This window comes from Melospiza georgiana, chromosome 12 (assembly GCF_028018845.1).
Source record: "Melospiza georgiana isolate bMelGeo1 chromosome 12, bMelGeo1.pri, whole genome shotgun sequence".
Lineage (NCBI taxonomy): Eukaryota > Metazoa > Chordata > Aves > Passeriformes > Passerellidae > Melospiza > Melospiza georgiana.
In genome coordinates this window covers 12,368,957-12,394,721 of record NC_080441.1, presented here as the reverse complement: position 1 = coordinate 12,394,721, position 25,765 = coordinate 12,368,957, and the positions used below count along the sequence as shown (strand labels likewise).

The window sequence follows — 25,765 nt, the reverse complement described above, 5'->3', positions numbered from 1 at the left end:
AAAAACTAAACCATGTTTATTTTTTTCGAGGTGCTCACCAAAAAGGAGAAAAGGCCCAATAGGTGAATTTAAGGAAAGATGAATAATAGTACTTTGAATATAATCAGAATGCATCTTTGATACCTGTTTTGAACCAACTTGGTGTTATGGGAGAGAAATCTCGCAGGAGCAGAAGGGCAGGTTTTGGTTGGAGGCAATATTTTAGGTTTTCTCATTTCCACTTGATTAGTGAGCTTGATTTTCAAATGGGCTGAGAGAAGTTTCATTGCGCTTCATTGCCTGTTCTATTGGAATGAGCATATATGACCTGTAATTTTTTTAATTTGAAAATTACTGAATGCTAACTTGATATAACATTTATTTGTTTTTCTATTATTCTACTCTGTCTTCAAATATCTGTGTCTCAGCCTTTACCAGTGTGGTACAGTCTGAGCATATTCTTCATTGCTCTAGAACATAGAGAGTTCAGCATTTGTTCTTATGTTCTATAAAGATTGCTTAGAATGATATAACTTCAGTTCTGTCTGAGCTTTGTAGAAGCCTGACATGGTGGTTTGGATCATGATTATTTGCATCAAGAGCCCTGTTTATTTTGTATTGCAGTAGATGTTGTGCACTTAAGGACGCACAGCCTCTTTCCATAGGGGTCAAAGCTCAGGAGTCTGAGAACTGAACACTGTGGAAAATTCTAGGTTAAATGTGGACATCCCTTGTTGCTAAATTGTGCTTCAGCAAGGTCATGCTAATTCTTAAGTGAAATAAAATGTTCTTTGGTTTAAGTTTGGAGGTGTTCCATCATTATTGGCTTCTTGTCCCAAGAAAATTAGATAGATCTAAGCTCTGTCTTATTTGAATTCATTGACTGAGAAGACCTTTTTCAGATTTGCCCTTTCTTTGAGTTGGAGAAATGTATATTTGTATTTGTCATGTGGAAGAGAAGCTCTTCCATTCTGTCATACAGAGGTGTGGGAGCTGTGGGTATGGCCTTACAGGTGACCCTGCTAGTCTGGAATACATTAGATGATATGATACCTTTGAATTTTTTCTGTTGATATGTATTTTCCCCTTTTCTGTGTAGTCATTTCATCCTCTTGACACTGATTTGAGGAGTTTTGGCTGCCAGATGTCATTAGGTATCTCCTTGGGCATCTCTGGAAGGTGGGGAGGACACAGCCATGCACATGATCTCTGCAGGGGCAGCATTTTTCAACTAACATACCCCATCATTCATATATACAGAGCATGAGTAAAAGTTCCAGTCCTTTCCAGCCAAGCTGTGAGAGGCAAGGAAAATCGTGCATTTTAGTCACCAAACTTTGCAAGTCCATTAGGATATGTTTAGTTCTTTTTATGCTTTCTTGGAAATTATGTTTTAATGCTTGGAAGACAGAGCTTAGTTTAGTTTTAGTTTCATGTTGGTTTTTTTTTTTTTTTTAATTTTTCTATGCTTGGTAATTTTTCTTCAAGCTCTGTTCTGTAAATTTGGCCACAGTGCTCATGTTGAAACTACAGATATCCTTGTAATTTTTCAAATTCATTCTTTTCTTCATGTGTGTGGACTGTCATCCAGAGTAAAAGGCTAGCACCATCTATCACCTAGAAATTCAGTTCAGCTTCTGTGGTGGGATCATCTGCTAAAGGCAATCTCAAAACTTCTGTGCAAGAGTCAGGAAATTCTGTTGGCTGGTTAGCAGCTCACTTAAAGATGTAAAGGGAGAGGTAGGAATAAGTAAAGCTTTTTGTTCAGTATGTACAGAAATGGCTATAAAGTATATAAATAGCTTACAATTGCTGCTTTTATTTGATGCTATTGCCAAAGGATTTGATGTGTTGAACAGTTGAGCAATCAGATGTCAGCTGTGCTTCAGTGTCAATAAACACAGAATATTGTATAGTGAAAACAACAAATAAGATCCTGAGTGTCACTGGGAAAATTGCTGACAATAAACTGGAAAACATAATTACTGAAATGTTTTATCCTGCATGTAATGGGATAATGTGTAACTTACTGCATGTAACTTACTGCTGGCACATGGAGTGTTCATGGGTTTATCCCTGCCTTCAGTCACTGCTGGTGTGTTCCCCTCCCAGCAAGTTGCCATTGGGATATTTTTGAAAGTCCATACATTTGATTTACCACCATTTTGTGGCAGGACAGAGCTATCACACAGCTCTGGAACTGCTTGGCACTGCTGGTCCTGAGTCCCTGATTTTGGGTGAAAGAGTGAGGCAGGAGATGTCAGGAGAAGGAATTGTGGCTTAGACAGCTGAGTGTGACCTTAGCAAAGCAGATTTCATCCCTGCAATAAACAAAGAGTTCCTTGTGAGGTGAGGCAGGTTTTGGCCAGTACTTGGTAGTTTCTCTCTAGTTCAGTGTCAAGTCAAGATTTCCAGAGTCCAGTTTACTGCAGATAATTTTTATCTATAGATGAAAGTCTCAGTATTCAATCAGTATGGAATAAAATACAGACTAACTGCTTATCCTGGATGCTGAAAGAAACTGTAGTTACCTAAGAAAAATAAATTGGTATCTTATAGTGAGCATCAGAATGTGCACAGAGTGGGAGAAGCTGGTACTGTGCAAATAATCTTCATTTTGGGAGTTTCTAGCACATTCTGAAGGGCAAGCACTCCATTTCTCTCACTCATGTCTCAGATGTCTAAATCTAAGTGGGCTGTAGGTTTTAACAAGCAGTGGCATCAGCTGGTAGCATGGGCAGTTTCCTGAGTCTGGAAATCCATCAGTTGTTCCAGTTCCCACCTGATAGCTGTGGGGAAATTATGAGTTTTGCTATCCAAAATTCATAATTTCTGCCCTTGTTTTTCCAGGGGGCCAGGGCTTCTTTCTTGATCTCTCAGGAGTAAGAAGTGTGGAAATATTGTCTGTTACTGAGAATTGCTGTCTTCATCATCTGAGATTGCCTTTTGCTACAGGTGTCCTGTTCTCTAGGCTGTCAGAGTTCCAGTTCTTCACAGAGAGGAACAAAAAGCTGCAGTGAAAGATATTGTTGTCTTTCCAAAGCACAGAGTAGGTTTTTGGAAAACTGACAGTCTTAAGCTGAGCAATGAATTCAAAATAACCATTTTCTTCTGCAGCTTTTCTTCCCTGTTGCTAAAATAGATAAAGTGTGCTCACTGAACAAGGCAAAATGCATTCACTGCTGAACAATTTTCATGTGAATGGCTGTCCTTGAGCTAGTGGAGTAACACACACTAGATATCCATCCAATTAGGACTTGGTGGTATTATAAGTGAGTAACTATTATAATTTCTCTTTTATCCATCCTTGTGTTGACAAATTTTGCTATCCAAAAGCACTTCAGGATCCTGAAGGACTCCTTGGGAATGAAAACCTGAAAATCAATACTGAAAGTGAACTGTAGTAATTCTGTGAAGAGGAAGGCTTGAATTTCTGAGGAAATGAAGCTGTCTCATGTCTAGATGGTTTTTGTGTAGGTTGTAGTATGTATATGGTGTAGCATAACTATAGTTTCTCTAGTGGGTATAGTTTAAAAATAAACACTTTATTTTTCTTTAAATCCTTCCCCAGCAGGAATAATTCATCATAACTGTGGAGTGACATGTGCTCTGCTCCAGGTTCTGCTTTTGATATATGTGGATAATTCAGTTTAAAAAATGGTTTCATATCAATGGTATTTTTAGTAATAAAGAATGTTTTTAGCAGTCTTGTAAATATTTTTCTGCTCAATGTAGGCAGAAAACCTACTGTTTAGGTGGAGGAAAAGTACCTGCTTTTGAATGAAATAGGAAGGGAAAGGGAGAAGAAGCAAGTAACAGGGAAAAATTGCAGAAGTTGAAGGTAGCTACAGGTGAAGGTTGTTTGAGGAGGGAATCAGGTCCTATGTTGAATTGTGCCTTGGTGGAGAGAAGTTGAACTAAAAACTTAGAGAAATGTTAAAATGGCAAGAAATAGGAAAAAATGTGAGCTTCCCCAAATAAAATCTTCCTGGTGAGTTGAATATTCTTTTTACTTTCTGTTTCCAAAAAACTTAGCTCCTTAAGATAACTCAGTGAAAGAGAGGTAATGGAATAGAACTAGGGATCTGAATGTGATGGTGCAGAATTTGGTTAGAGCCTAAAGTCAAACAGAAAGATGCCAGAATCGTGGACAACAGGGAGAAGTTTGTAAAACTTATATTTAATGCTGAGGGTATTGCTCAGGACAGGTAAAAGAACTTGGGGCACAGGGTTTGGGTAAGTGGTGGGAGAGGTAGGGGAGCAGCATGTAGTCTGACTTCCTGAGTCACTATTACAGTAACAATTAAAAAAAACTAAAAAAACCCCACAAAACAAAAACATAGGGTGGAGGAGGGAGAAAACAAAAACGCCTCAACACTGAAAAGTATTTTTGAAGCATTGTAGACAGATTCTTCTGCAGCTTTTCCTGGGCCAGCTTTTGGGTTAATGCCTGGAGTGAGGTCAGACTTCCCAAGGATCCAGACCCTTCTCCCCACTACTTAGTGCTGCTGGCAAACTCCATGTTCTTGTCCCTGTTTGGTTCTGTTGCTAGCTGTATTAGATGCAAGTGCCAATTTTGTTTTGGGGTGATCAGCTTCTAACTGTTCATAGTAAATTTTATGTGACTAGAGAGATTTATTTCTATTTCTTGTAAATAGTACATAGCAGATTTTTCTTTTTAGGAAGTTCACCCTCCAAAATCCATGAAAAGGTATGTAGTACTTTCACCTTTATGTTTCTACTTCATTTTTACTGGACTATTGTGTTAAATCACAGAAATGAAATGTACTGGTTTTCAGCTCATTGAGATAATAGTTCAAATAGCACATGAAAAACATCCTGAAGAGCAATGGCCCAGGACATTTCCCAGCCCAGCCAAGCTGTAGATGCACTGCTGGGTAGAGTTTCATCTGTGTAGGCTCCTCTCATGCAGTAGAAATAGTTCTGTGCTTTTAGCTGGGTTATGGACAGAAATGATGGTGTAGAAGCTGAGTGTTGCCTGGCAGCATCACTGTGGGGACACTGGTGTGACAAAGGAAAGGATGAAAATCTGTGGACTAGAGCAGCAAAAATAAGTTGAATGCAGCTGGGTGATAGGTCCAGAGTCATCTTTTGAGCTTCCACTCCTAATTGAGAGGCAGAATGAGAGAGTAGAAAGCAGTACAGCTGCTGTCAGCTTCCCAACAAATTCATCTCAGGCAAACCAATTACATGATTTCTTAACAAGACAGTAATAAAAGCTTGCCTTGGAGATGCTACTTGTGCTGTGCAAGTACACAGTGCTAGGGTTAAGGTGGTAACAAGAGCTTGTAATAAACAATCTTCTTCAAACTTCTTGTTCCTTACAGAATCTGTCACTCTTCCACTTCCTTTCATCCTAAACAGTGGCAGAGTGAAGGAGAGCCTTGTTCACAGCAAGCCATTACAGGTGTTATTGTGGAGGTTGTTGGACCCATTTGCTTCTGAAGAAGGTTTAATTGAGAGAGGAATCTCATGGTGAAAGAGAACAGGGTGAAGTGACAAAAATGGAGATGGTTATCTGTGAGAGTTTGTACAGGATGGTTTGAGGATACACAGGCAGCAGCAGGTCTCCCTGGGAATAAGTCTTTAGGAAGTGTGGAAATGAACTGACTTTTTAATTTTAATGTTTTTCGTGACAGAATTTAATTCAAGATGTTTCATCTTTTTACTCTTCTTCCTTCATCTTTGTGCCAGGCTGATTTTCAGGTCTTCTTGTAGGAACTTCTGTGATACTTAGCTGCCTATGCCATCTTTTCCTTACCCCATGATAATGTAATTGGAACATAAACCTGTTGTTACTAAAAAATCAGCTATTGTCAGCTGCTTGAAAATTGAGCTGCTTGAGATTTTTCTACACTGAATTTGGCGTGTTATTTCATGAAATTGAAGTGTGTATTGGAAGTTTAATATGTAAAACCTATTTCTGGAATTTTGTTGTTTATTGTGCGCATCTACATGATGCTGTGTTAATGGCAATCAAAAAGAATATTTTCCTGGGAAAGGCATCATATCAGAAAACTCTTCTGTTGTGTTTACACTGCCAGATGAAATGGCATGATGATATTTATGTGGAACTGTCCTGCAGTGTTTAAATCTAGCATGCCCTCACTGAAAGATTGCCAAAAGGTGACCCCTTTTCTTCCCTACTATGAGACTCTACTCTGCCTTGCTCACAGCTTAGCTGGGCTCTGCTGGTTTGCATTGAGTCCCCAGGCTTGAGTGTCTGACTGAATTGTTTTGTAAGACTTAATCCAAGAAGGCTCAGTTGCTTATGAGACTGTGACTAAGAAAAATGTTTTCCCATCTGAAAATATTGGGAAACTTAGAGGACTTCTGTTGGGGCAAGGGCCTGTTTTTCTATAAATGCTCAATCTCTAGGGAAAACATGAGGTTTTAGTGAGATTATATTTCAGAAATTGTCCTGCTCATATGCTGGAAGAAATTCCTCCAATTTGGAGGTCTGAGGCTGCAATAATCTCAGTGAATTCTAAAGAACTGAGAATAAATCAAAGGACTGAGAGATGGATTTTATACAGAGTCTGTGAGAGAGTTGTCTAGCAGGGAATAGGAGTGAATAATGCTCCAAGTGCTGGAGGTGTTGGCTTTTGTTCAACCCATGGAACAGAGTCTGGGAAAGTCTGGAGGGGACATGGCTGCAGGCAGAGAAGGAGTTATCCCCTGAGAGAAATGACATTTCTCCTTGCCTTTGCCACAGGATTCCTCTGTTGTAAGGGAGCTCACCTGGAACAGAATGATCCCTCTTTTCGTCCTTATTTACTGGGTGTCCTGCTTGGTACCCACATGCCCCAGCTGCAGAATTCCCAAATTCTCTGTTAAATTAGGAGGTGCTGCTTCAGATCCTTGTTTGTAAAAGTAGAGTGTTAATAGTCCCATACCTCATTAGGGTGCTGCAGAAATAAATTTGTTTCTTGACATGAGATGAAAGTACAGAAAAGGAAACTTTAGCATTTTAAATTCGGAACAATAAATAAAAGATGAGGTCAGACACTGCAAAGAAAACTAAATATTGAATAACTTCTCATTAATTAAGTAGCATCAGCCTGTGCACCGAGTAAATGAGGAATACAAGGGGGAAGCTAGTGTTTTAATATTTATTTGACCAATGATTTTATACAGATGTACAGGAAGGCTGAATTGAGGCTGGAGAAGTAATCTTCATTCTGACATCTCCTAATTCTTTGAGAGTGTAATTTTGCAATCTTAATGTTGAAGAGTTTTGTGTGTGAGTTGAATATACACAGGCTTTTTAAATGTCATTATTGTTATTTAGCTAATTTATTGAGAGGCAGCTCTGCTCTTCAGGATGGACCTGTGGGGAGAGCAGCACTTGCGTCAGGGCTGGAGCAGGAGCTGCTCAATGAGGCTCTGGGCATGCAGAGGGATGAGAGTGCAGCCACACTTTCCTTCCCCAGAGCACTTTGCAGAGCTTGCCAGGTCCTGCAGCAGCTTTTGTGTGCTGTACCCTGGAAGGATTTGTGGTAGGTACCCCAAAAGCCAGTTCTGTGGAGCTGCTTTTTGAGAGTGTGTGAGCTCTGCAGTGACCCCAGCAGCTGATGCCCGTGTGAAATCTGCCCTGGTTTACTGAGTCATGGTTAGGCTGTGCAGAAATTGGGTGTACAGGTCTCCCATGACCAGGGAGCCATTGTGGGACCGATGGTTCCAGTGGTAAATCATTCTGTTAGGGACCCACATGTTTCAGGAAAATGTCTTCCTAAAGAAGTCTAAAGTAGGAGTCTGTGAGAAAGTGATCTTTTATTGAGGGGAAAAAATAAATATGCTAATTCCAGAAAATCTCAATCTTTACTAAAATTTGAAGTTTCCACAGTGTGTATTACAACATCTTGGACAGTCTTTATCAACAGGCTCAGTTTTGCCATGTTTGTAGGTGTTTTACTTTCTGTAGTCTACCTGAGAAAAATGGGATTGGCTTTCTGGGGGGTGTGCTTTGTGTTTGATGAGTGAAGGAGATCTGTAGATTTATGGCCTCCCTTGCTGAAGAGTTTCTATAGAGGATGGAGGGTAAAACTGCAAGAGAGGGAATTCATTCACAGTGAGGGCAGAGCTCCAGGGTCATTGGGAGCTGGTGCTGTGCAGCAATTGTTCTGCAGAAGACTCCAAAAGTTGTGCTTTTAAAATTGCTGTAGATGACATGCTGGATGAATTGATGACTCCCAGGGTACTGGGAGCAGCACTTTCTCAATACACTGAAGTTTCTGTTCATGGGCTAAGCCACCAACAGGAAAAAACTAAATGGCAAAAAAAATAGAGACCTAAAAAGACCTTTGGTACTATTTAATTGTTTTAAGTTAGAACAAGAGTTAAAAATTAATGGTATCTTTCTGTGTTAGGTTTTGAAAATATCAATATCAAATGCATGGATTTTGGATGTATGTTCTTTAAAAAGTGAGAATTCACAAAAATATAAGTTCTGACTCAGTTGTGTATTGCTAGCAAGTAAAACCCTTTCTGGTTTTTGCTATTTCCTTCACGTGGCACCATGTGCAAGTGGCAGGCTCAGGGGTGCATCCCAGCCTTAACAATCACTGCTGGGCAGCAGGAGCTGATGGTGGGAGAATGCAATTCCCTGGCATTCCAGAAGCCCAGGGTATAAATTACTCATCTAGCAATCCCAGAGCTACATTTCCCCATGATGGTTGCATCAGTGCAATTAAATTCTTTTCCCCTCTTGCTCTCCAAAAGCTATAAACAGTTAAAGTCTGTACAGGATAAAATAAATTAAAAGCCACTTACAGTAAAACTTTTTTGGCCTTGTTGTGGAATCTGGAAGAGGGGGAGGGTTCTCTCTGCTTGTCTGAGATAACAAATCCAGCTGCAAGATCCAGTATGGCTTGAATCTTCCTTTGGCCATAATATAATTGAATGCTTTAGATGAATATGAAAGGGCTCTGATGCAGAGTGGTGCATCTCTGATGTTTGTAGGGTAATGTCAGAAGCAGAAACCTGTACAATGCACTTCTGTGAGAGATTCATTGGAGTAGGACTCTGGGAGGTCCAGGCACCACTCACTTGGCTGCTGCACTTTCTCACTGGAAGGGGTCAGGCTCCTGGAAGGATGCCTGGTTAGAAGAGTAATGAGATGCTCCATATGGAACCAGCTTTTTTAACTCCATGTATAAAGTCCTGTCCCAACAGGCCCGAGAAATCATTCCCAGGAAAGGCATTTTGAGTTCAGCTGACAGTGGTATTGATAAGGGATACAGGTACATTTATTGGAGTGTATTTGGTATCCCATCAAAAACCATTTGCAAACACTTTTTAATAGGTTTCCTGCCAAGTGTGTTGTTAGAAAGGGACAGTTTCCTGCAATGTTTCATTTCAAATGACTAAAGAAACACTTTCCCTAAATGTTGACAAACTGAAATTCACAAGTGTTGAATTCCTTGTTATTGAAAGCAACAGCAGATGCATTGCTGGAAAGGATAACTCACCATGAGAGCCACAGTAAGCCTTTTGTTTCTTTACCTGGCAGGTTCCAATCCACCAGAATCTCAAAGAGCTGCTGGCCATCAGGACAGAGCTCCAGAAGAAGGTTGAGGATTTGCAGCGGGAAGCTGCCACACGTTCCATTTCCTCCTCCTCTGACAGAGGCTCCTCTCCCTCCCATTCTGCCACCCCAGTGCACACCTCTGTGTGATGTGCAACTAAAGCCACGTGAAAAATCAGTGTCAGGTAACAGAGGAGGGTGAAATGCTTCTCCCATCACAAAAGGATTGTGAGTGACTCGTGATTGCTGTGATCTCCATGCCTTACTCTGTGTCTGATACTATCACAATGAGGCCAAAAAGAGCTTCAGTAGATGTGATGTATTTTCTTGTTGGCAGTTCCCACATGTGTTTTGACACTCTAGCTAAGTCACCAATCGTGAAATTAAACTTTGTTTTGAGCAACTAACAATTTAACCATTCTAAAAAGGAATCCATCTGCCAAGCAGAGAGAAAAATGCCTCACACATTGTCTAGAGTACTATGCCTGGTTGAGAGAATCGGATGAAATGCCACATGATGCTTACACAGAACACAAAATGTTTTTCTGAATGGGAGCTCCTTATTTCACTCAGTAATATATATATATTTCTATTTTTTTTTTGCTAGAGCAATTTATTTTTTTTAGGTAATGCACTTGGAAATTGATTTTAAAATAAATGTTTTCCAGTGTAGTCAGTTTTACATTTCGAACTAAATATGCCATTAAAAGTGGATGAAGTTGAGCTGGGTTTATCAAGTACACCACACTGACTTGTATGATGTAATATATTTGGTAAAGCATGTATTTTAGGTTTTTTAATGCCTTTTGTACAAGTTGAAATAAAGTCTTTTGACTGTTTAGCTTATTGTTCAGGTTCAGCCTCCTGAGCGAGGAGTAAACTTGCTCATGTCAAGGTCCTGTACAAAGTAAAAGTTTGTTTTCTAGCAAATGGTAATTCTGGGGTTGGAATGACACCCAGCTGTGTAAATTGTATAGTCTGTATAGCTGCACATTGTAAGTGTGTTTTGTTTCTAAGTGTACACACAAAATGCAAAGCTGTGTGCGTTTACACCCATGTGTATGTGATGTGGAACATTTGCATCCTCCCGTGGGTTTAAGCTGTACCTTCAGAAATGGATCCTGCCTGTCCAAACCCTTCTGAGGACCTTAACTTGCAATGACTTTGTTTGACAAAGTTTTTTGAATAATATGATATTAATTGTTTTTCTTGAAATAAAGCCTCTTGGCTTTTTGTTTTTTAAATTCCTACTAGCATTTTTTCTGTAATAATTTAACTGTGTTGTCATGTTAAATATACATTCCCAACTTTCTTGCATCTCCTCCCAGAAATACTCATATTGGAGAGATTTGATTTCTGTAACATTCCTCCTTTTGGAAAATTACTCACTGGCATTCTTGGAAGGCCTAGAAATGGTGCATGCTGCAAATTTTCCCTGGATTGTTTTCCTGCTGTGTTTCATGCAAACCTGGTTCTTCTCCTTAGGAAACTTAAACATTGCAGCTCTGCTTTTTGACTCTTGTATTGCTCCAGGTTCTACTGGTGGGAATTAAGCCCCATTTTTAAGAGCCATTTGATTCTCTGTGGTGACTGTGGGTTTTCCTGACTGTGAGTATTCCCTTGTGGCTGCACTTTTGTTCCCAATCCACAACAGTGCTTTCTGTGTCTCTGCATTAACTCTGCCCAGCACCCAGTTAATGAGCCAGGTGAGCTGCTGAGCACCCTCCTGACCTCAGCTGCAGAGGCTGAAGTGCTGCACCCACTCTCACATGTTTACTGTGCAATGCAGGGTACTTCAACATGTCCTTTTACTGTAGTGAATGCTTTTTATGATAAATATTCACCTACACAAACACAGTCTGGGAAGGCTTGCAGTGTTGCATCTCTTAATCAACCTCAGGCTTTTTATAAATAGATGAAAGATGTTTTCCTGTAAAAATGGTTCTGCTGAACAGTGTGCCAGCAGTGAATTTTACATTGCCAAAATATGTTGAGCTGATGTTGAATTAAACTCTTCTGTACTTCAGATTTCCTTGACATTTCTACTGTATATTAAAGTAAAGCACATTATCTCCAAAATGCAGTGCTAAAGAAAATCTTTTGAAGTTTTTCTCTATATTTGTGCTAATGATCACAACATTTTCTCTATAATTATTGCAAAAGCGATGACTGGATTAGCTTGGGCATTCTGAGATTTTTAAGCTTGGATTTTTAAAGCTAAACTCTGAGAATTTGGTTTTGCATAGAGGAATATCAGTTCTTTCAGCTGACTGGCTGTGTATCCACCAGTTCCAGCAGAGCTCAGTGAGTCCCTGATGTGCAGGGAGAGCTCTGGGGAGGGTCCTGCTGTCCCATGTGTCAGCACAAGGGATGTGTTTGTACACACTTAGCACAGAAATATTCAGAGGTATTCTGCAGCTCACATGGGTGAGTTAGAGCAAAGCTTTGCATTGAAGAGATGATTGTGGTTGTACTCACTCTGTTTCCTGATAATCAGATTTTTTCCTATTGATTTAACGACTAATTCTGTCTTTTTTTTTTCTTTTTCAATAAGGCAGTGTTGAGCTAGGTAAGGGATGAGCAGAATCCTGTTCCCTGTCTGCACCTTGGACAGAGCTGTTAACTTCTGGTTCAAACACTGCATCTTCTGCTTTGGGTTTTGGTTTTGACTACTCACTATAAAAGGAATGTGCAAAGACAGCAAGCACTTACATTTGGCTTGCAGGATTTTCCTATTCTCAGTGGCATATGAGAGGGGCTACAGCCTGAATCCAGTGTCCCAGAAGGGGAGGAAGCCTTGGTAACCAGCTGACACATTTTTTGCTTGTAAAGTAAGTTAAGTGAATCATCAGCATCAGAGATTTTGCCATTTTAAGTCCTGTTTCAGAGCTGAATTTACACTTCTTTCCCCTGTATAGATAAGTAATTCTTTTTTGCTGTTTCCTTGAAATGGAAGAAGGCTTTTAAAGGCAGTAAACACTCCTAACTGCCTGGTTCTGTTCCCTCCTTCTCAAGGAGTTAGAGCTTTAAACAAGAAGTGTTTCATTGCTTTCATTTCCAAGAGAAGCTGTACTAATTCATGGGCTGTGTAGTAACACCAAGAACATCTGGTTCTCTGAAAGCTGAAAACAAGGAATCAAGAGCTCTCATTCATGTGCACTAAGCCTCACAACAGAGGACACAGCAAAATGGGCAATTCAGACTATTCCCCAGGTGAAACGTTTATGGTAAAAAGCAAAAAGGAATGTCCATTTGCTGAGACCATATCTGCTGAACTAAGAGGGTATTGATAGCTTTGAACTGCCAGATCTTGGGCAGCTGGGGGGAAAGAGTTAAGAAACATGAGTCAGAAGCAGTTAGTTTGAAATATAAACCACCTTTTTTGACTGTGGTCAAAAATCACATCATGATACAAAGCTTAGTGTGCACTGCACGGGAGATTTATCCTACTGGTGTGAAAATGTAAAGAAAAACTGCAGGAAACCTCAGGCACTGCCTTGAGTTTAGCTGCTGATGACCTGAGGAGAGAGTGAGAAAGAGAGAGAGAGTGTGTGCATGCAAATACTCCATTTTCACCATTAAAGTTTTCATAGTGGTATTTGTTTTCTCACTATCTAGTTCTTATTGCTTTTTTAAATGAAGAATTCAGTGTAGTTAGAGAAGAGGTGATGTACCATAAGGATATAGCCAAACACTTGCAGCTTACTTCCAATGGGAAAAAAAAAAAAAAAAACACAAAAAAAATCAAGTCTAAAATGTCTTTCTAGTCAACTTGGTTTATTTGGTGTTTTCAAAGGTAGTTACATTCTGGTTTTTACCCCCGTGACCCTGACACACACATTAACAAAATGTATTTTGTTACAGTAACATTCAACCTTCCTTTGGTACAGGTCACTTCTTCAGCAGCAAGGAATCTGTCTTGCTTCTAAGTTAGAACTTCACTCAAAAGAAAGAGTTCTCTAATTTCACAACTCTTTGTTTCTGAACTTCATTTGTTCCTCAGCCTCATCTGTTAGAGAAGCAATTTTTAAAGCTCAGCCTGCCGACTCATCCTTCTTTTTCAGAGTCTGAAGCAACATTATGGACTAATTCCACTTTTATCACAACAAATGAGTAGTTAAGGATGACAGTGGAGCACTTGTAAGGGTTCGTTAGTGGGTTGCTTGAAAATGACTGAGTTTATAGTGCCAGAAAGATCTAAAATTTGTGTCAGAGTATTCTCAGCTGAGGAATCTGAAACGAAGTACTGCCAAAGGAAAATGCAAGTAATTGAAAGAAAAAACACGGAAAGAGCCAGCTGAATTCTTTCAATTCTCTCTTTTCTCTGTCAAACCTTTGACAAACCTTTTCTGAATCATTTTATTGCCATTTAGAATAGCTTTAGAAGTGAGGTGTCATAAGAAAAAAAGCTCACAACATACATAGTACAAAAACTCTCAGGACGTCTATATATAGGTTTTGGACTCATGAAAAAAAAAGCAAACCAATTTTCTAGTGGTTTATTGCCTTTTTTAATAAAGGACAAGAAAGTTCATGCCATGTATACAGAGCTTAAATGCAGGATTTTTTAAAAATCCATATCCCAATTTAAAGTGAATAAATAGTAATTAAATGAAAGTAGAGGTCAGTGCTGGGTCAGCTGTTCCAGAACTTGGATCACTACCAGGAAAATACACAGGAAACCTCTCAGTTGCTATAATGACTAAAATATAGATGATACAAACTCCCTGTTTTTCAGAGACTGGTGGCAGTTCAGATGGAAGAGGGGACAAACAGCAATAAAAAATCATTTGAGCCTTTGCTGATGTTTACCACCAAAACTCTGACTTTTGTTCAGTTTTGAAGAGAAGGCCAAGCCTAATTTCTCTACTGCAGAATTTGCAAGTATTTTCCTATTTGAAATCCTAGAAAAAGAAATCTTGAATTCTGTCACTATTCCCTTTGGAAGTTCTCTTTCACTGTGCATTTGTGGATTTCCACACACCTACACACTACAGTAACTTCTAAGCAGTCACCAGCATTATAGCAGAGCCTTGAGCAAAGCAGCAGCTTCTGTGTCCCAAACCTGGGCTGGGTGTTCCAGTGAAACACCTTGCTGCCTTTCCTTGTTAAATTTGTGACCTGTAGTGTTTTAAATTAGACTTGTGCTCCCTCTGTGCCCTAGTGGAGGAGTTCCCCAGGGGAGGGGTAGGTGCTGTACTCTTTAAACCACACTGACTATTGACAGTCACTGGCAAAGGGAGAGGAGGAATTATGGGCACTAGATCTAACCTGGGCAAACAGCTCCTGTGATCACCAATGCCCTGTTGTAACACTTCATCTACAATAACTTACAGAAAACACATTTCATGCTACAGATTTCAATTGTGTTTGGCTAAGAACAAAAAACAATGTTGGTGCTGGGACTGGAGATACACAAACTCAGCTGTGTGGCTTTGATGGCAACTGAGCTCCTGCTGCAAACTCTTCAGGATGCACTTCCTCCATGAAACCCTTCTCTGGGAGTGAGCAAACAGTGCATCCCATCTCTTTCCTATGCTTCCATTATCTCAGCCAATAATCAACGTTTCTTTCCTATTCCAGACATTTACAAAACAAAGCAGCAGTAGTTCAGAGTAGTTTTGTTGTAGCCTAAGCATTCTGAATAGTTGTGAGGCACCTTATAAACCACTGTAGCTGTTCTGCCAGAGCTAGTATAACGCTTTAAAAATGCAAGTGTTCAAAAGAGCATAAAGAATTGTGCAGCTATTGCAAAATACTTAACCAAGTTACTAGGCAATTTCACTCCAAATGGAGCTGTTAGACAGCGATGCTCCTGGGCTCCTTCACCTCCTGGCAAGGCCTTCTGCAGTCATGTCTACCTGAAAGCTGTGAATTTATACACTGGTTTTCTTAACACACATTGATAAAACACAGAATTTGCAAACCTGTACAAAATGCTCCCATTTCAGGCTAGTATATAAATAGTGAGTACCTGTTACACCATGTGAAGTGAAATTTCCTTCACTTGAGAGCATGCTTTTTAAGCAATCACTGATTTGGAAAAATGTACTGGAAAGTTATCCATATTTTAGCAGCAGTCAGAAAGGTTGCTGGGGTGGGATTAGAAATCTAAACAGAAATTCTTGCAAGGCAGTGAAGGTGAGTTCCAGGCAGCAGTTGAGCAGCGTGGCAGGGGCTGTGTGAGCACTGTCCCAGTGCAGCCCAGTGTCCTGCTGAGCACCACTCACAGCCCAGTGCTCCCAGGCAGCTGCAGGAGCCCCATGCAGGACAGGGATGGAGGATTTGTCCTCTCAGGAGGTACTGCCTATTTTAAAGGTTAGCCAGTGACACAAGGAGTGAAGCTTAAATCCTTTTTCTGCCTCTGGGTGCCTGGGAGCACTCCTGATAGTTGCTGATAAAAAGAGGGGACTGTGCCTTGTTAAGCTTGAGTTCTGTTGTACTGAGCATTGCAGGTCTTAACAGATATCTGCTTTGTTTATTTTCTTTTGGGTTAAATGAGTCACTTGTTCTGGTGTGACTGAGATCTGAACCTGTCCTTGAAAGCATCCATATGCACACAACTTTAATTGGGGTGACAATGTGGGTGTCTCAAGTCACAGAGACAGAATCACAGAATGAACTAGGTTGGAGAAGACCTTTGAGATCACCAAGTCCAACCTATGACCTAACCTAGCACCTCCTCATCAACTGAGTGCCACATCCTGTGGGGGGATGGAATATAAGAAAATAAAGATAGTGTAGAAAGTAATCTTACCCCTAAGGAGCTGCAGCTGGGCCAATTATCAAAGATTAGGAACAGGCCTGACTTTAACAGGCCACAGCTGTACCCAATGAGAAGAAGATGCTATAAAAGAGTGGCTGGTTGAGAGGGGAACTGGAGTCAGTGGCTGCTTTGTGAAGAAGAAAGAGTCAGTGCTCTGAGGAGCTGTCCACCAAGAAGGTATGGAACTTTTGTGATAAGGAGACAACAGTGATAAGATAGCAACGACATCCAGTCTTTTTTAAACAAGTCCAGGGACAGTGACTCCACCACCTCCCTGGGCAGACAATTCCAGTGCCCAATCACTCTTTCACTGGATTTTTTCCTGATGTCTAACCTAAACTCCCCCTGGTGCAGCTTAAGACAAACTGTATCCCTTCAGTTCCATTCTGATCTGCAGCACAGTGGAGCATTCAAATGACATTTGCTAGAGGTGAACACTGCACACACATCAACTGTATTTGTGACTTGGTGTGAAAATCAGGTCCTTTGGTTGCAAGCTGAGCTCTGGGTGGTGGTGGTGAAGCATCCACAACTCCTGATCTGGGAGCAGGGAGTCACCTGGCTCAGCCCAAGGCCCCACACAAGGACCCACCATAGGCACTTCATTTTAGGTGTAGCTACACAAAGGACTGTGATCCACCCTCAGGGAATGTGCAGCTTTGTCCTCACCACTGAAGTGACACTGCCCGGAGCTGAAGGCAGAAGGTGGCTGAGGCGCTTTGCAGGGTTTGGCTTTGGATTGCTATTTACAGGCACTTCACTGCCCTCACACCTGTAAGCTCTTGAAAAGTGACCACAGCTGAAGCACCTCATGTGGATTTCCATCCACCTGCACACCAATCCTACACTACTGCTTCAATGTAAACATAAACCTCTTCACAAAAAAGAAACACATGCTACCAGTCTAACCCTAAAGCCTAGAGCAATAAAAAGCCAGTTCAAGCTTAAATACACATTAAATAGCTTTGGAGTCAAATTAAATTAAAAGCTAAATTACAAGCACGTTAAGATCTCTGTTGCTGCTGACTGATTAGTTTCTAGCCCTGGGTCACGCTTTATATCTTCGCACTGTCTTGTTTTGGTGGCTCTGCTGACTGCGTTTCCAGGACTGAATATTTAACTGGGGAGAAAGAAAAAAAACCCATGAGTACAATAGCACACCATGGAACCAGGGCACAAGCAACCCCAGCACCGGCTGATTGTGTGTGACACTGGAAAAGCCTTTGCAGCAGCTTTGATTGTCTGTCAGTGACAGAAGGATCACGCTTCCCTGGTGCCAGACTCTCAGTGGCTGTTTCACAAGCTCCATGTTAACAGCCATCGTTTGCAGCAGAGCTCCTTGGGCTCTTTGCAGCCTTTCCTTTGTGTGCACTAAAGGGGTAAAGCTCGGGGCTGGGTGTTCCACAAAAGCTGCAGCATCACCTAAGCATGCCAGCATCAAAGGGACACAGCAGCTCCGTGCAGCAGCGGGGACTTTGGGCAAGTGCCTGGGTGAAGCTGTTTTAGGGAGGGAGGCAGGCAGGGTAAGGGATGCAAGGCTCTCACCCTGGGGCTCCTCGCTCACCACGGCTTCCATGTTTTCTCCTTTCACGTACTCGGCGTTCAGTCCCTCTGAGGAACACAATAAACACAGTGAGAGGGGAAGGGTAGAAAGTGAAATTATTTGCTTTGATGCCTTAAAAACTCAGGTAATGGGGACAGAGCTGTAACAGCCTGTTACAGCTTTTTGAAACCTCCTCTGCCTTTTTGAAACCTCCTCTGCAGTGACAGCAGCACAGAAACATCCATAACTTACAGCCAGTGCTGAGACTTGCTGGGTTTCAAAGTGCCCATGGAGCTCCTGGCAGGCACAGCTCCAGCAGCAGCTCTTTTGTCTGAGGCTCCTGCTTCATCTTTATCACGAGAGACAGCCCAGCTAATTCCTGTCTGAGGAGCTGAGCTCTGAGGAGTGCGGGAGGGGAAGGGAGGAAGGCTTCCCGGACAGGACTGCTGTGTGCCTCAGCACAGAGATGTGCCACAGCCTCATTAAGAGCTAAGTTATGCACAGCTTCAAGCAGCAGTTCAGAGCAGGGCCGTGGTGATGAAGCAGGATCCCAGTGGGGTGTCAAATCCCGAGTAAGTCCCTTATTTAAATGCAAAGAAGTTCCCAACGTTATCAACAAGTGGAGCCGAGGCCATGGAGTAAGGCTGGGCACTGGTGGGCAGGGCTGGCTGCAGGAGGGTGGGCAGGAGAAAGGGGGCTGCAGGAGAAAGAGGTGGTCCAGCTCAGAGCTGGAGGTGAATTAAGAGAGGCTGGGGTGTGCCAAGGACCTCAGGCATCCTCAGCAGCTCCTCTGAGGGACAGCTGTGGGGAAAGGCAGAGGTGGGAGTGCTGTGCAAGCTGTTGTACCCATTGGAGAAGGACCAGGGAAGGGGATTCAGGTCTGCAAATGAAGCCTGAGGCAATCACTCTTTGTAGGCATCTATAATTTGTTTGCACATGTAAATATAGCTCAGGGTGTGGCAGGTTCTGGCTGGGCCCCACCACCAGCTCTGGACAGGGCTCACTGCTATCTCCCAGTGAAGGAGGGAGGCAGGGAATGGTGCCAGGACCAGGCCAAAGGAGTGTGGTGGGAGCCTTGGGCAGCAATGGGGCAGCTGCCGCCTCCAAGACACAGGAGAAAAGGGTTCTGCACCCCATAAAGCCCCCATGGCAGCAGGGACATTGCAGGCAGCAGCTGGCCGAGCTGTGGAGGCAGCAGAGGCACAGCTGCCACCCTGCCCAGGCACAGGAGGAGGCTGAGCCACAGCCAGGGCATGGCTGGTGAGTGCCAGGTGAGGTGTAAGAAAAGAAAGTGGGATGCAGAGTTCTAGGCAGTGCTGTGCATCTGCTTTAGAGGAATCACCAGCAAATGCTCCTTGAAGAGACTCAAAGCTGAAGGACAGAGAAAGAAGTGAGCCTGTTCCTCTGTGCATCAAGTGAGTGGTCAGATGTGTTTTGCTGGAGTAACAGCAAATGCAATTTATGTTTTTCAATAAAAAGCAGTGGCTGACAACTCTTAGATTTCTGTCATGCACTGCAATGCATCTAAGGCCTGACATTAGCCCAGCATGCCATGTCTGATGGCTTAAATTAATCCTCCTTTATAATTAACTTTAATTTCCTGCTGCCTTTCTGGGGCTTTGTGTCTCTCAGCTCCCTCCTCATCAAAGCCTTTACTCCATTTCTTTTATTATTTATTCTTGCCAAAATATCATTTAAGTGGGGGGAATGTACAAGAGTGTTTCATTCCATCACATTCATTTGACTTTTCCCGCTGATCTAATTTACCAAAATGCTGTTTGTTTCAGGCACAACTGGGAAAATAGCATGATCCCAACAGAAATTTCCAACCCCAAACACCCTTTCCCTAGAGCAAATGGGACTCACAGGAGATTTCACTTGATTAATTTAGAAAAAGAGCTTGTAACTCAGCTGCCTGTAACTTCCCTCTCATAAAGAGCTGCAGGAGCCCAGCATGGACAGGTGAGTGTTGTGGGCTGAGGCTGTGAAGACTCTGCTGCAATGCTTGCACCAAGCAGCTTTAAGGGGCAGCTCGTGCAAAAGGTGTTTTATGGTGAGTTTTGCTGCTTAATTTGCAGTTTACTGCAATGATTGTCACATAGCTGCTGAGGGTGCAGTGGGCTGAAGCCCCAGATGCAGACACTGCCCCTGTTCCCTTCCCTGCATCCCAGTGAGTTTTTACTGCTTGCTGAGATTTGGGGTGGGATTTTTTTTTCGTATTTTCTGTGTTTGGTATTGATGGTTTGGCCTTGGGATGTGAGGGGCAGTGTGAGCCCTGGGGATGGCAGTGGGTCCTGGGGCTGTGTTTGTGTGGGGTGTGAGGGGCAGTGTGAGCCCTGGGGATGGCAGTGGGCCCTGGGGCTGTGTTTGTGTGGGGTGTGAGGGCAGTGTGAGCCCTGGGGATGGCAGTGGGTCCTGGGGCTGTGTTTGTGTGGGGTGTGAGGGCAGTGTGAGCCCTGGGGTGTGAGGGCAGTGTGAGCCCTGGGGATGGCAGTGGGTCCTGGGGCTGTGTTTGTGTGGGGTGTGAGGGCAGGGTGAGCCCTGGGGATGGCAGTGGGTCCTGGGGCTGTGTTTGTGTGGGGTGTGAGGGGCAGGGTGAGCCCTGGGGATGGCAGTGGGTCCTGGGGCTGCCACTGCTGCTGGGTTCCTGTCTGTGCAAAGGCTGACATGGGGGGCTCAGTGACCTGTGCTGGGGCTTTGTTCTGTCAGCTGGGGGCACTGGGTGGAGACGGCAGCGGGGCTCAGGGTGGGGCACACAGTGCTGGGGGAAGGACTCACGCTGGATGCTGAAGCAGAACTTCTTCTGCTGGTAGGAGATGTAGCTGGAGACGGCCCCGATGAGCGCCATGGCCAGGCCGCTGGCGATGCCGGCGATTGTCCCGGTCTCTGCCACTGCGGGGCACACGGAGAGCTCAGGGACGGGCGCTCGCCCCCAGCTCCCTCCCGCCCCACCTCCCCGGACACACCCACCTCCGCTGTAGTCGTTGTTGTCGGTGTTGCCGCTGGCACCTGCAGAGACACAATCCATCCATCCATCCGTCAGTGCCCTGCACCTCCCTGCCCTCTGCTCCCCACACCGCCGGGCTCACAGCCAGGGGACACACACGACAGGGTGGCAGGGCAGCCTTGGCCTGGGCGTGGGCAGATGCCACCATGGGCTGCAGCGCTTCTGCTGCCCCACACTCCACTGGGCTGCTCATGTTTGCTTCTGAGGGATTTGAAGCTGCTCCTGTCCCTCTGTGTGTGCATGTGGGGAATTCTGTGGGATCCACTGCATGGGGCACCTCTGCCTGTGTCTCATAACTGCCCTCAGCCCCACTGCTCAGTGTCAAGGGAACACCTGCAGGGCTGTCAGAGCGTCACACAGCACATGGGTGCCATCACAGGGAGGCGACTGGCTGGCTCCATCACATCAAGGAACCCTCAATTGGATTGAAGTCTGTTTTGATATCACCTTCCCTGGAGAAACTGGGCTGGGAGGAGAAGCTGCTCCCCCTGGAAGGCGCAGTCCTTGCCGAGTCACTTCCATGTGAATTTATGGAAGCAGGTCAGCGTTGTGTTAATGCCTCTGATGCGTCTTGTCCTTGGCACGGGGATTTATTAAATGTTGATTAGGCTCATGGTGTTCAGCTCTTTATGTGACTGCTTTTAATATTTAATGCTGTGGATCCTTGTGAACAGCTTATCCGGTTGTTGTTGGATTTCCCCCTTGCTCCAGACATTGGTGGTCATGTGGTGAAAAGCAAACAAGGGCATGTAGCCATGCATGGCACCAGGGTGCCCTCAGGGTGATGGGGAGACACAGGTCCTGTCTGCCCTGGGGGCAGCTGGAGCTGCAGAGCCTCCATGGAATCAAACACAAGCATCTCCAGTGGCTGGCACCAAGAGTGACCACAGAAGCCAAGAACTTCTCCCTTGGCTCCATGGCTGAGATCCCTTTTGCCCCCACCATAGAGATGAGCACATCTCTGCACAGGGCCCTTTCCAGGAGCTGGGGTAGCCCTGAGCCAGGACTGCTACAGAAAACAACCATACCTAGGTCAGCACTTACCCTTCTTCTTGTCTGGGCTGTAGCCACCATCCACGATGCTGGCCAGGTCATCGTCTGAAAACCCTTTAAAAGGAACAGGAACAAACAGTGGCTGGCACCTGAGGGAGCCACAGCTGTGCCAGAGGTTGGGATCACAGGCTGCTCCATCCCCCCTTGGCAACTGGGACTGGTGAAAAAGTAGTACTGCTTCTCTCACACTTACCAGATGTTAACCCTGAATTACTTTAAGGTCATAGAAGAGGTAATAACTGACTAGTTTAAATGCTACTGTATTATTTCTTTTATTGAAATGGGTGATTTTTAGGAGTGAGGATGACTGATAATTTAAGAGTTCATTAAATGTTTTGGTGGCCAGCCTTGGCTGAGAGTGGAGGAGGCAGGAAGAAGTGCTTTGTGTGTGCTGTGGATCAGTGAGCCCCTGGCTGCACCAGCTGGGCCTGGGGTCCTGCAGGCAGGAGCTGACTCTTATCTTTCCCAGAGAGACAGAACAGTCCAGGGGAAAAACTGAGCAACAGCATATTTTGGTACACATGAAAAAGTTACCTTGTAGTGGGGAAGCCTAATTAATGCAGGATAAGTACAGAGAAATGGGGTCTGTGAATCTGCAGCTGAATGAGTGGTGCTGTTGAAGGTCTCAGCTGCAGCCCCAGGGGGAGCCCTGGGGTGCACAAGGTGAGTGATGGGAGCAGAGACCCAAGAGTGAGACAGCAAAAGGCTCCTCCTCTGATGCTGAGCATTGGGAAGGATTTCCTTTGCCTTAACTGGAAGAGACTGCCTTATTCATCAGCTTACCACAAAAACCAGATTTATGGGCTCAGTAATGAGTGTGAAAAGAATGAAAGCCCTGACTATGCCAGAGCCTGGAGAGGTCCCAGGCAGTGCAGGGAGCAGTGGTGCTGGGGGAATGTGTGTGCTGGTTTGTGGCCAGTGCCACGTTCCAGCAGTTCAACACCTCCACCTTTCCTGCAGGAGCCTGGAAGCTCAGCAAGCCCAGAATACCAAAGTGCAGACAAGTCACCCAGTTAATACAATGTAATAAAATACCTGCCTGTTAATTAGGCGTGTGAGCAGGGTGTACAGCCATCCCAACATCAATAAAGCAGCCGTGCAAAGTCTGCTTCCCAGCTCCAGTGCTCAGGGGAACAATCCTCACAGACAAATGATTCATTCACTGGAGTACTTCAGAGATGGAAAAAGATCCCTCCCAGCCCACAGGGTGTGTTAGGCCAGGACCTGAGCCTGCTCTAGATTTATACCTTGGCAGTGAGTGTGAACCCCAGCAGCCCATGCCCTTGGCTAAAGAGCTGTTGGGTTTGGGGATGGGGGAACTCAACACAACCACTGCAACTTAATGGATCAGAAGAGACCCTGGGGGAAAAAACCTGCACATAGACACAGAGCAAGTTGTTAGGAAGAGCCCCCCTCCCTGGAAGAGGCTCCTTTCCTCCCCAGGATCAAGCTGCCTCTGGAAATGCCCCCACTCTGAGCAGGCAGGACAGGACATTGGACCAGGCAGCACCTGTTTCTCTTTTTCCCATCTTTTAGGGGGAATGGTGTCAGGCTGGGAAGGATCTCCTGCAGGTCTCAGGGAACAGCAGGGCTGGAGCAAGCAGGACAGAGAGGAGAGGTCAGCCTACCTTCACCTGGCCTTACATCCGGCCTCCCAGGATCTTTCCTGTCGTTCTTATCATCAAGGGCATCAGCCAAGTCAAAATCCATAGGATCCTTTTCTAGAAAACAAGACCAGGGTTAGCAATGTGGTGATAGGCTGAGGAGCTCTGAAATTAATTAATTAATCAGGGAAAAACACTGTTGAAAGAGATGAAGCTCCAGACACAAGCATTTCCCAATTCTGCTATGGGGCCTCATGGCAGATCTTCCAAACCCATCCTGTCCATGTCCCCACATTGCTGTGCTGGGGAATACCTTGTCCTTCCTGCAGAAACAGGGTCCCCATGGCTGGAGTGCCAGGCAATCAGATAAATGAGGCCAGGAGGACAAGTCAGAGCCAAACTGGTGCCCTGAGGGCCCAGCCAGTGAAGGGAGGGAGGTGGCTGTACTGTGCTCATGTGCTGGCTGGAATGGCTGTGGCTTGATTCTTTGGAGTTATTTTCCTCTGTGAATGCTCAGCTGGTCCCCTGAGCTGCCTGGTTGACAGAGGATATTGTCCCTGACAAACAGCAGCTAAAAGCCCAGGACAGAGCCAACGGTGCCCTCCCACCAGTGCTCTCCTGAGTTTATTCTGATTCCAACCAAAACCCAGCCTGGGCAGGCAGCACAATGCCCAGCTGACAGGGTGCCCTGAGCCTGTGGGTGTCTGCCAGTGGAGCCCAACAGGGCTGTGCCATGATAGGGAGCACAATGAGCCCACAGCCTTCCAGCAAGCATGGGAATGAAGCATGGTCCAGAGACCACTGAGGTCCCCTGGGAAATGCAGGGTAATGCTCAGATGTCCTGTCTTCTCTGTGGTTTTTGATAGTTGTATTTTTCTTGAGATGTCTCCGGTGAGCAAAAAGACCAGAGGTTGGAAATACCAGGACGAGGGCAGTGCCACCACCCTGGCACATCCCAAATTCTCCCCTGTGCCAGCAGCAGAGCTGGAGTGAAGCAGCAGGGGCTGTGGGGATGATGCTCACCTGGGTTACGCTTAGGAGGGGCTCTTGTAGTTTTTGGCTGCTTGGTGGTGGTGGTGCGAATGACATCCCAAAAGCCAGTGTCTGAAGGGAGGAAAAAAAAAACCAAAATGCTGTTACCCTCTGAAAGGTGGGTTCAGATGAGTGCTGAGGGGAAACGCCCACCCTGCTGGGACACTGGGGCTGCCTGGGCCAGCTCAGAGCTCTGGTTTGTGGCCAGGGCCACGTTCCAGCAGTTCAACACCTCCACCTTTCCTGCAGGAACCTGGAAACTCAGCAAGCCCAGAATACCAAAGTGCAGACAAGTCACCCAGTTAATACAATGTAATAAAATATCTGCCTGTTAATTAGGTGTATGAGCAGGGTGTACAGCCATCCCAACATCAACAAAGCAGCCGTGCAAAGTCTTACATCCGACTTTGTAAGACAATCCCAGCTGGCATGGGGACACCCCTCCCTCGGGGTGGCCTGGGATGGAGGCTGGGCCTGCAGGGAGGGGCTCTGCCTCACCTGGCTTCCCTGGCCTGGGGAAGGGCTTGGCAGTGGGCCTGGCTGGCTTGGTGGTTGTCTCCACAGGCGTGTCAAAGAAATCTGCCAGATCCAAGTCTGCAGGAGAGAAGGGATGGTTACACTGCTGTTTGTGGGGGCAGCACAAGGCTGCTGGCACACACCCTGCTCTGTGGGTGTTGTGCAATGGTGCTGCACCACTGCCAGGGCCTCCCATGCCAGGCTGGAGCTGGAAAGGGCATCCAGCCACTCTGCTGCTCAATTGTGGCCTATCACAAAGGCTTCAGGAAAGCCTGGCACCATTCCAGCGTCCCCATCCAAGCTGTGGCTGCTGCCCAGCCCCAGCAATCCCTGAGTAATTCATTTTGGGGGAGTCCTGCTGGTACCTGCAGCATCTCCTGAGGGCTGGGGAGATGAGAAGGGGCAGTGGAACTGAGCCAGTGGCTGGGACACTGCTCCCTGTGCAGCTGCCCGTGAGTGACCTTGAGCTGAGCAGGGCAGCACAGAGAGGGGCCAGGGCACAGAAACCTACTGCAGGAGCTTGCCAGGGCTATCACTCACACAAAAACACTCCCTGGGGAAGAAGCAACTGGCTGAGGCAAAGTCAGTGTGTCCATTTCCCAGGGGGAGTTCACTGGATGGAACAACCTCTCTTTTGGGCTGCAATCCAAGCACTGAAGCCCTGTGTGTGCCTCTGGCACTTGGCTCTTCTTGTCCCTACCAAAGACCATGGTGGCCA

General features: G+C 44.9%; 2 protein-coding genes across 8 annotated transcripts in view; one reads left to right on the top strand and one right to left on the bottom strand.

Annotated features, from left to right (window-relative positions):
- Positions 1–12,099, top strand: part of MTMR1 (myotubularin related protein 1) — a 39,052-nt gene extending 26,953 nt beyond the window's left edge. For all 7 annotated transcript variants that reach the window (XM_058032535.1, XM_058032541.1, XM_058032540.1 and 4 more), the window contains one exon: positions 9,512–12,099. In XM_058032535.1, the coding sequence (XP_057888518.1) occupies positions 9,512–9,676 (165 nt within the window). In that variant the 3' untranslated portion in view covers positions 9,677–12,099. The remainder of the gene's footprint in view (positions 1–9,511) is intronic.
- Positions 12,100–13,282: 1,183 nt separating this feature from the next.
- CD99L2 (CD99 molecule like 2) overlaps positions 13,283–25,765 on the bottom strand; it is a 30,713-nt gene continuing 18,230 nt past the window's right edge. Inside the window, exons 4-11 of the mRNA XM_058032546.1 lie at positions 25,030–25,125; positions 24,523–24,603; positions 23,524–23,616; positions 21,887–21,949; positions 20,806–20,844; positions 20,614–20,727; positions 17,838–17,903; positions 13,283–17,412 (exon numbers count right to left, since the gene is read on the bottom strand). Coding sequence (XP_057888529.1) covers positions 17,348–17,412; positions 17,838–17,903; positions 20,614–20,727; positions 20,806–20,844; positions 21,887–21,949; positions 23,524–23,616; positions 24,523–24,603; positions 25,030–25,125 — 617 coding nt within the window. The 3' untranslated portion in view covers positions 13,283–17,347. The remainder of the gene's footprint in view (positions 17,413–17,837; positions 17,904–20,613; positions 20,728–20,805; positions 20,845–21,886; positions 21,950–23,523; positions 23,617–24,522; positions 24,604–25,029; positions 25,126–25,765) is intronic.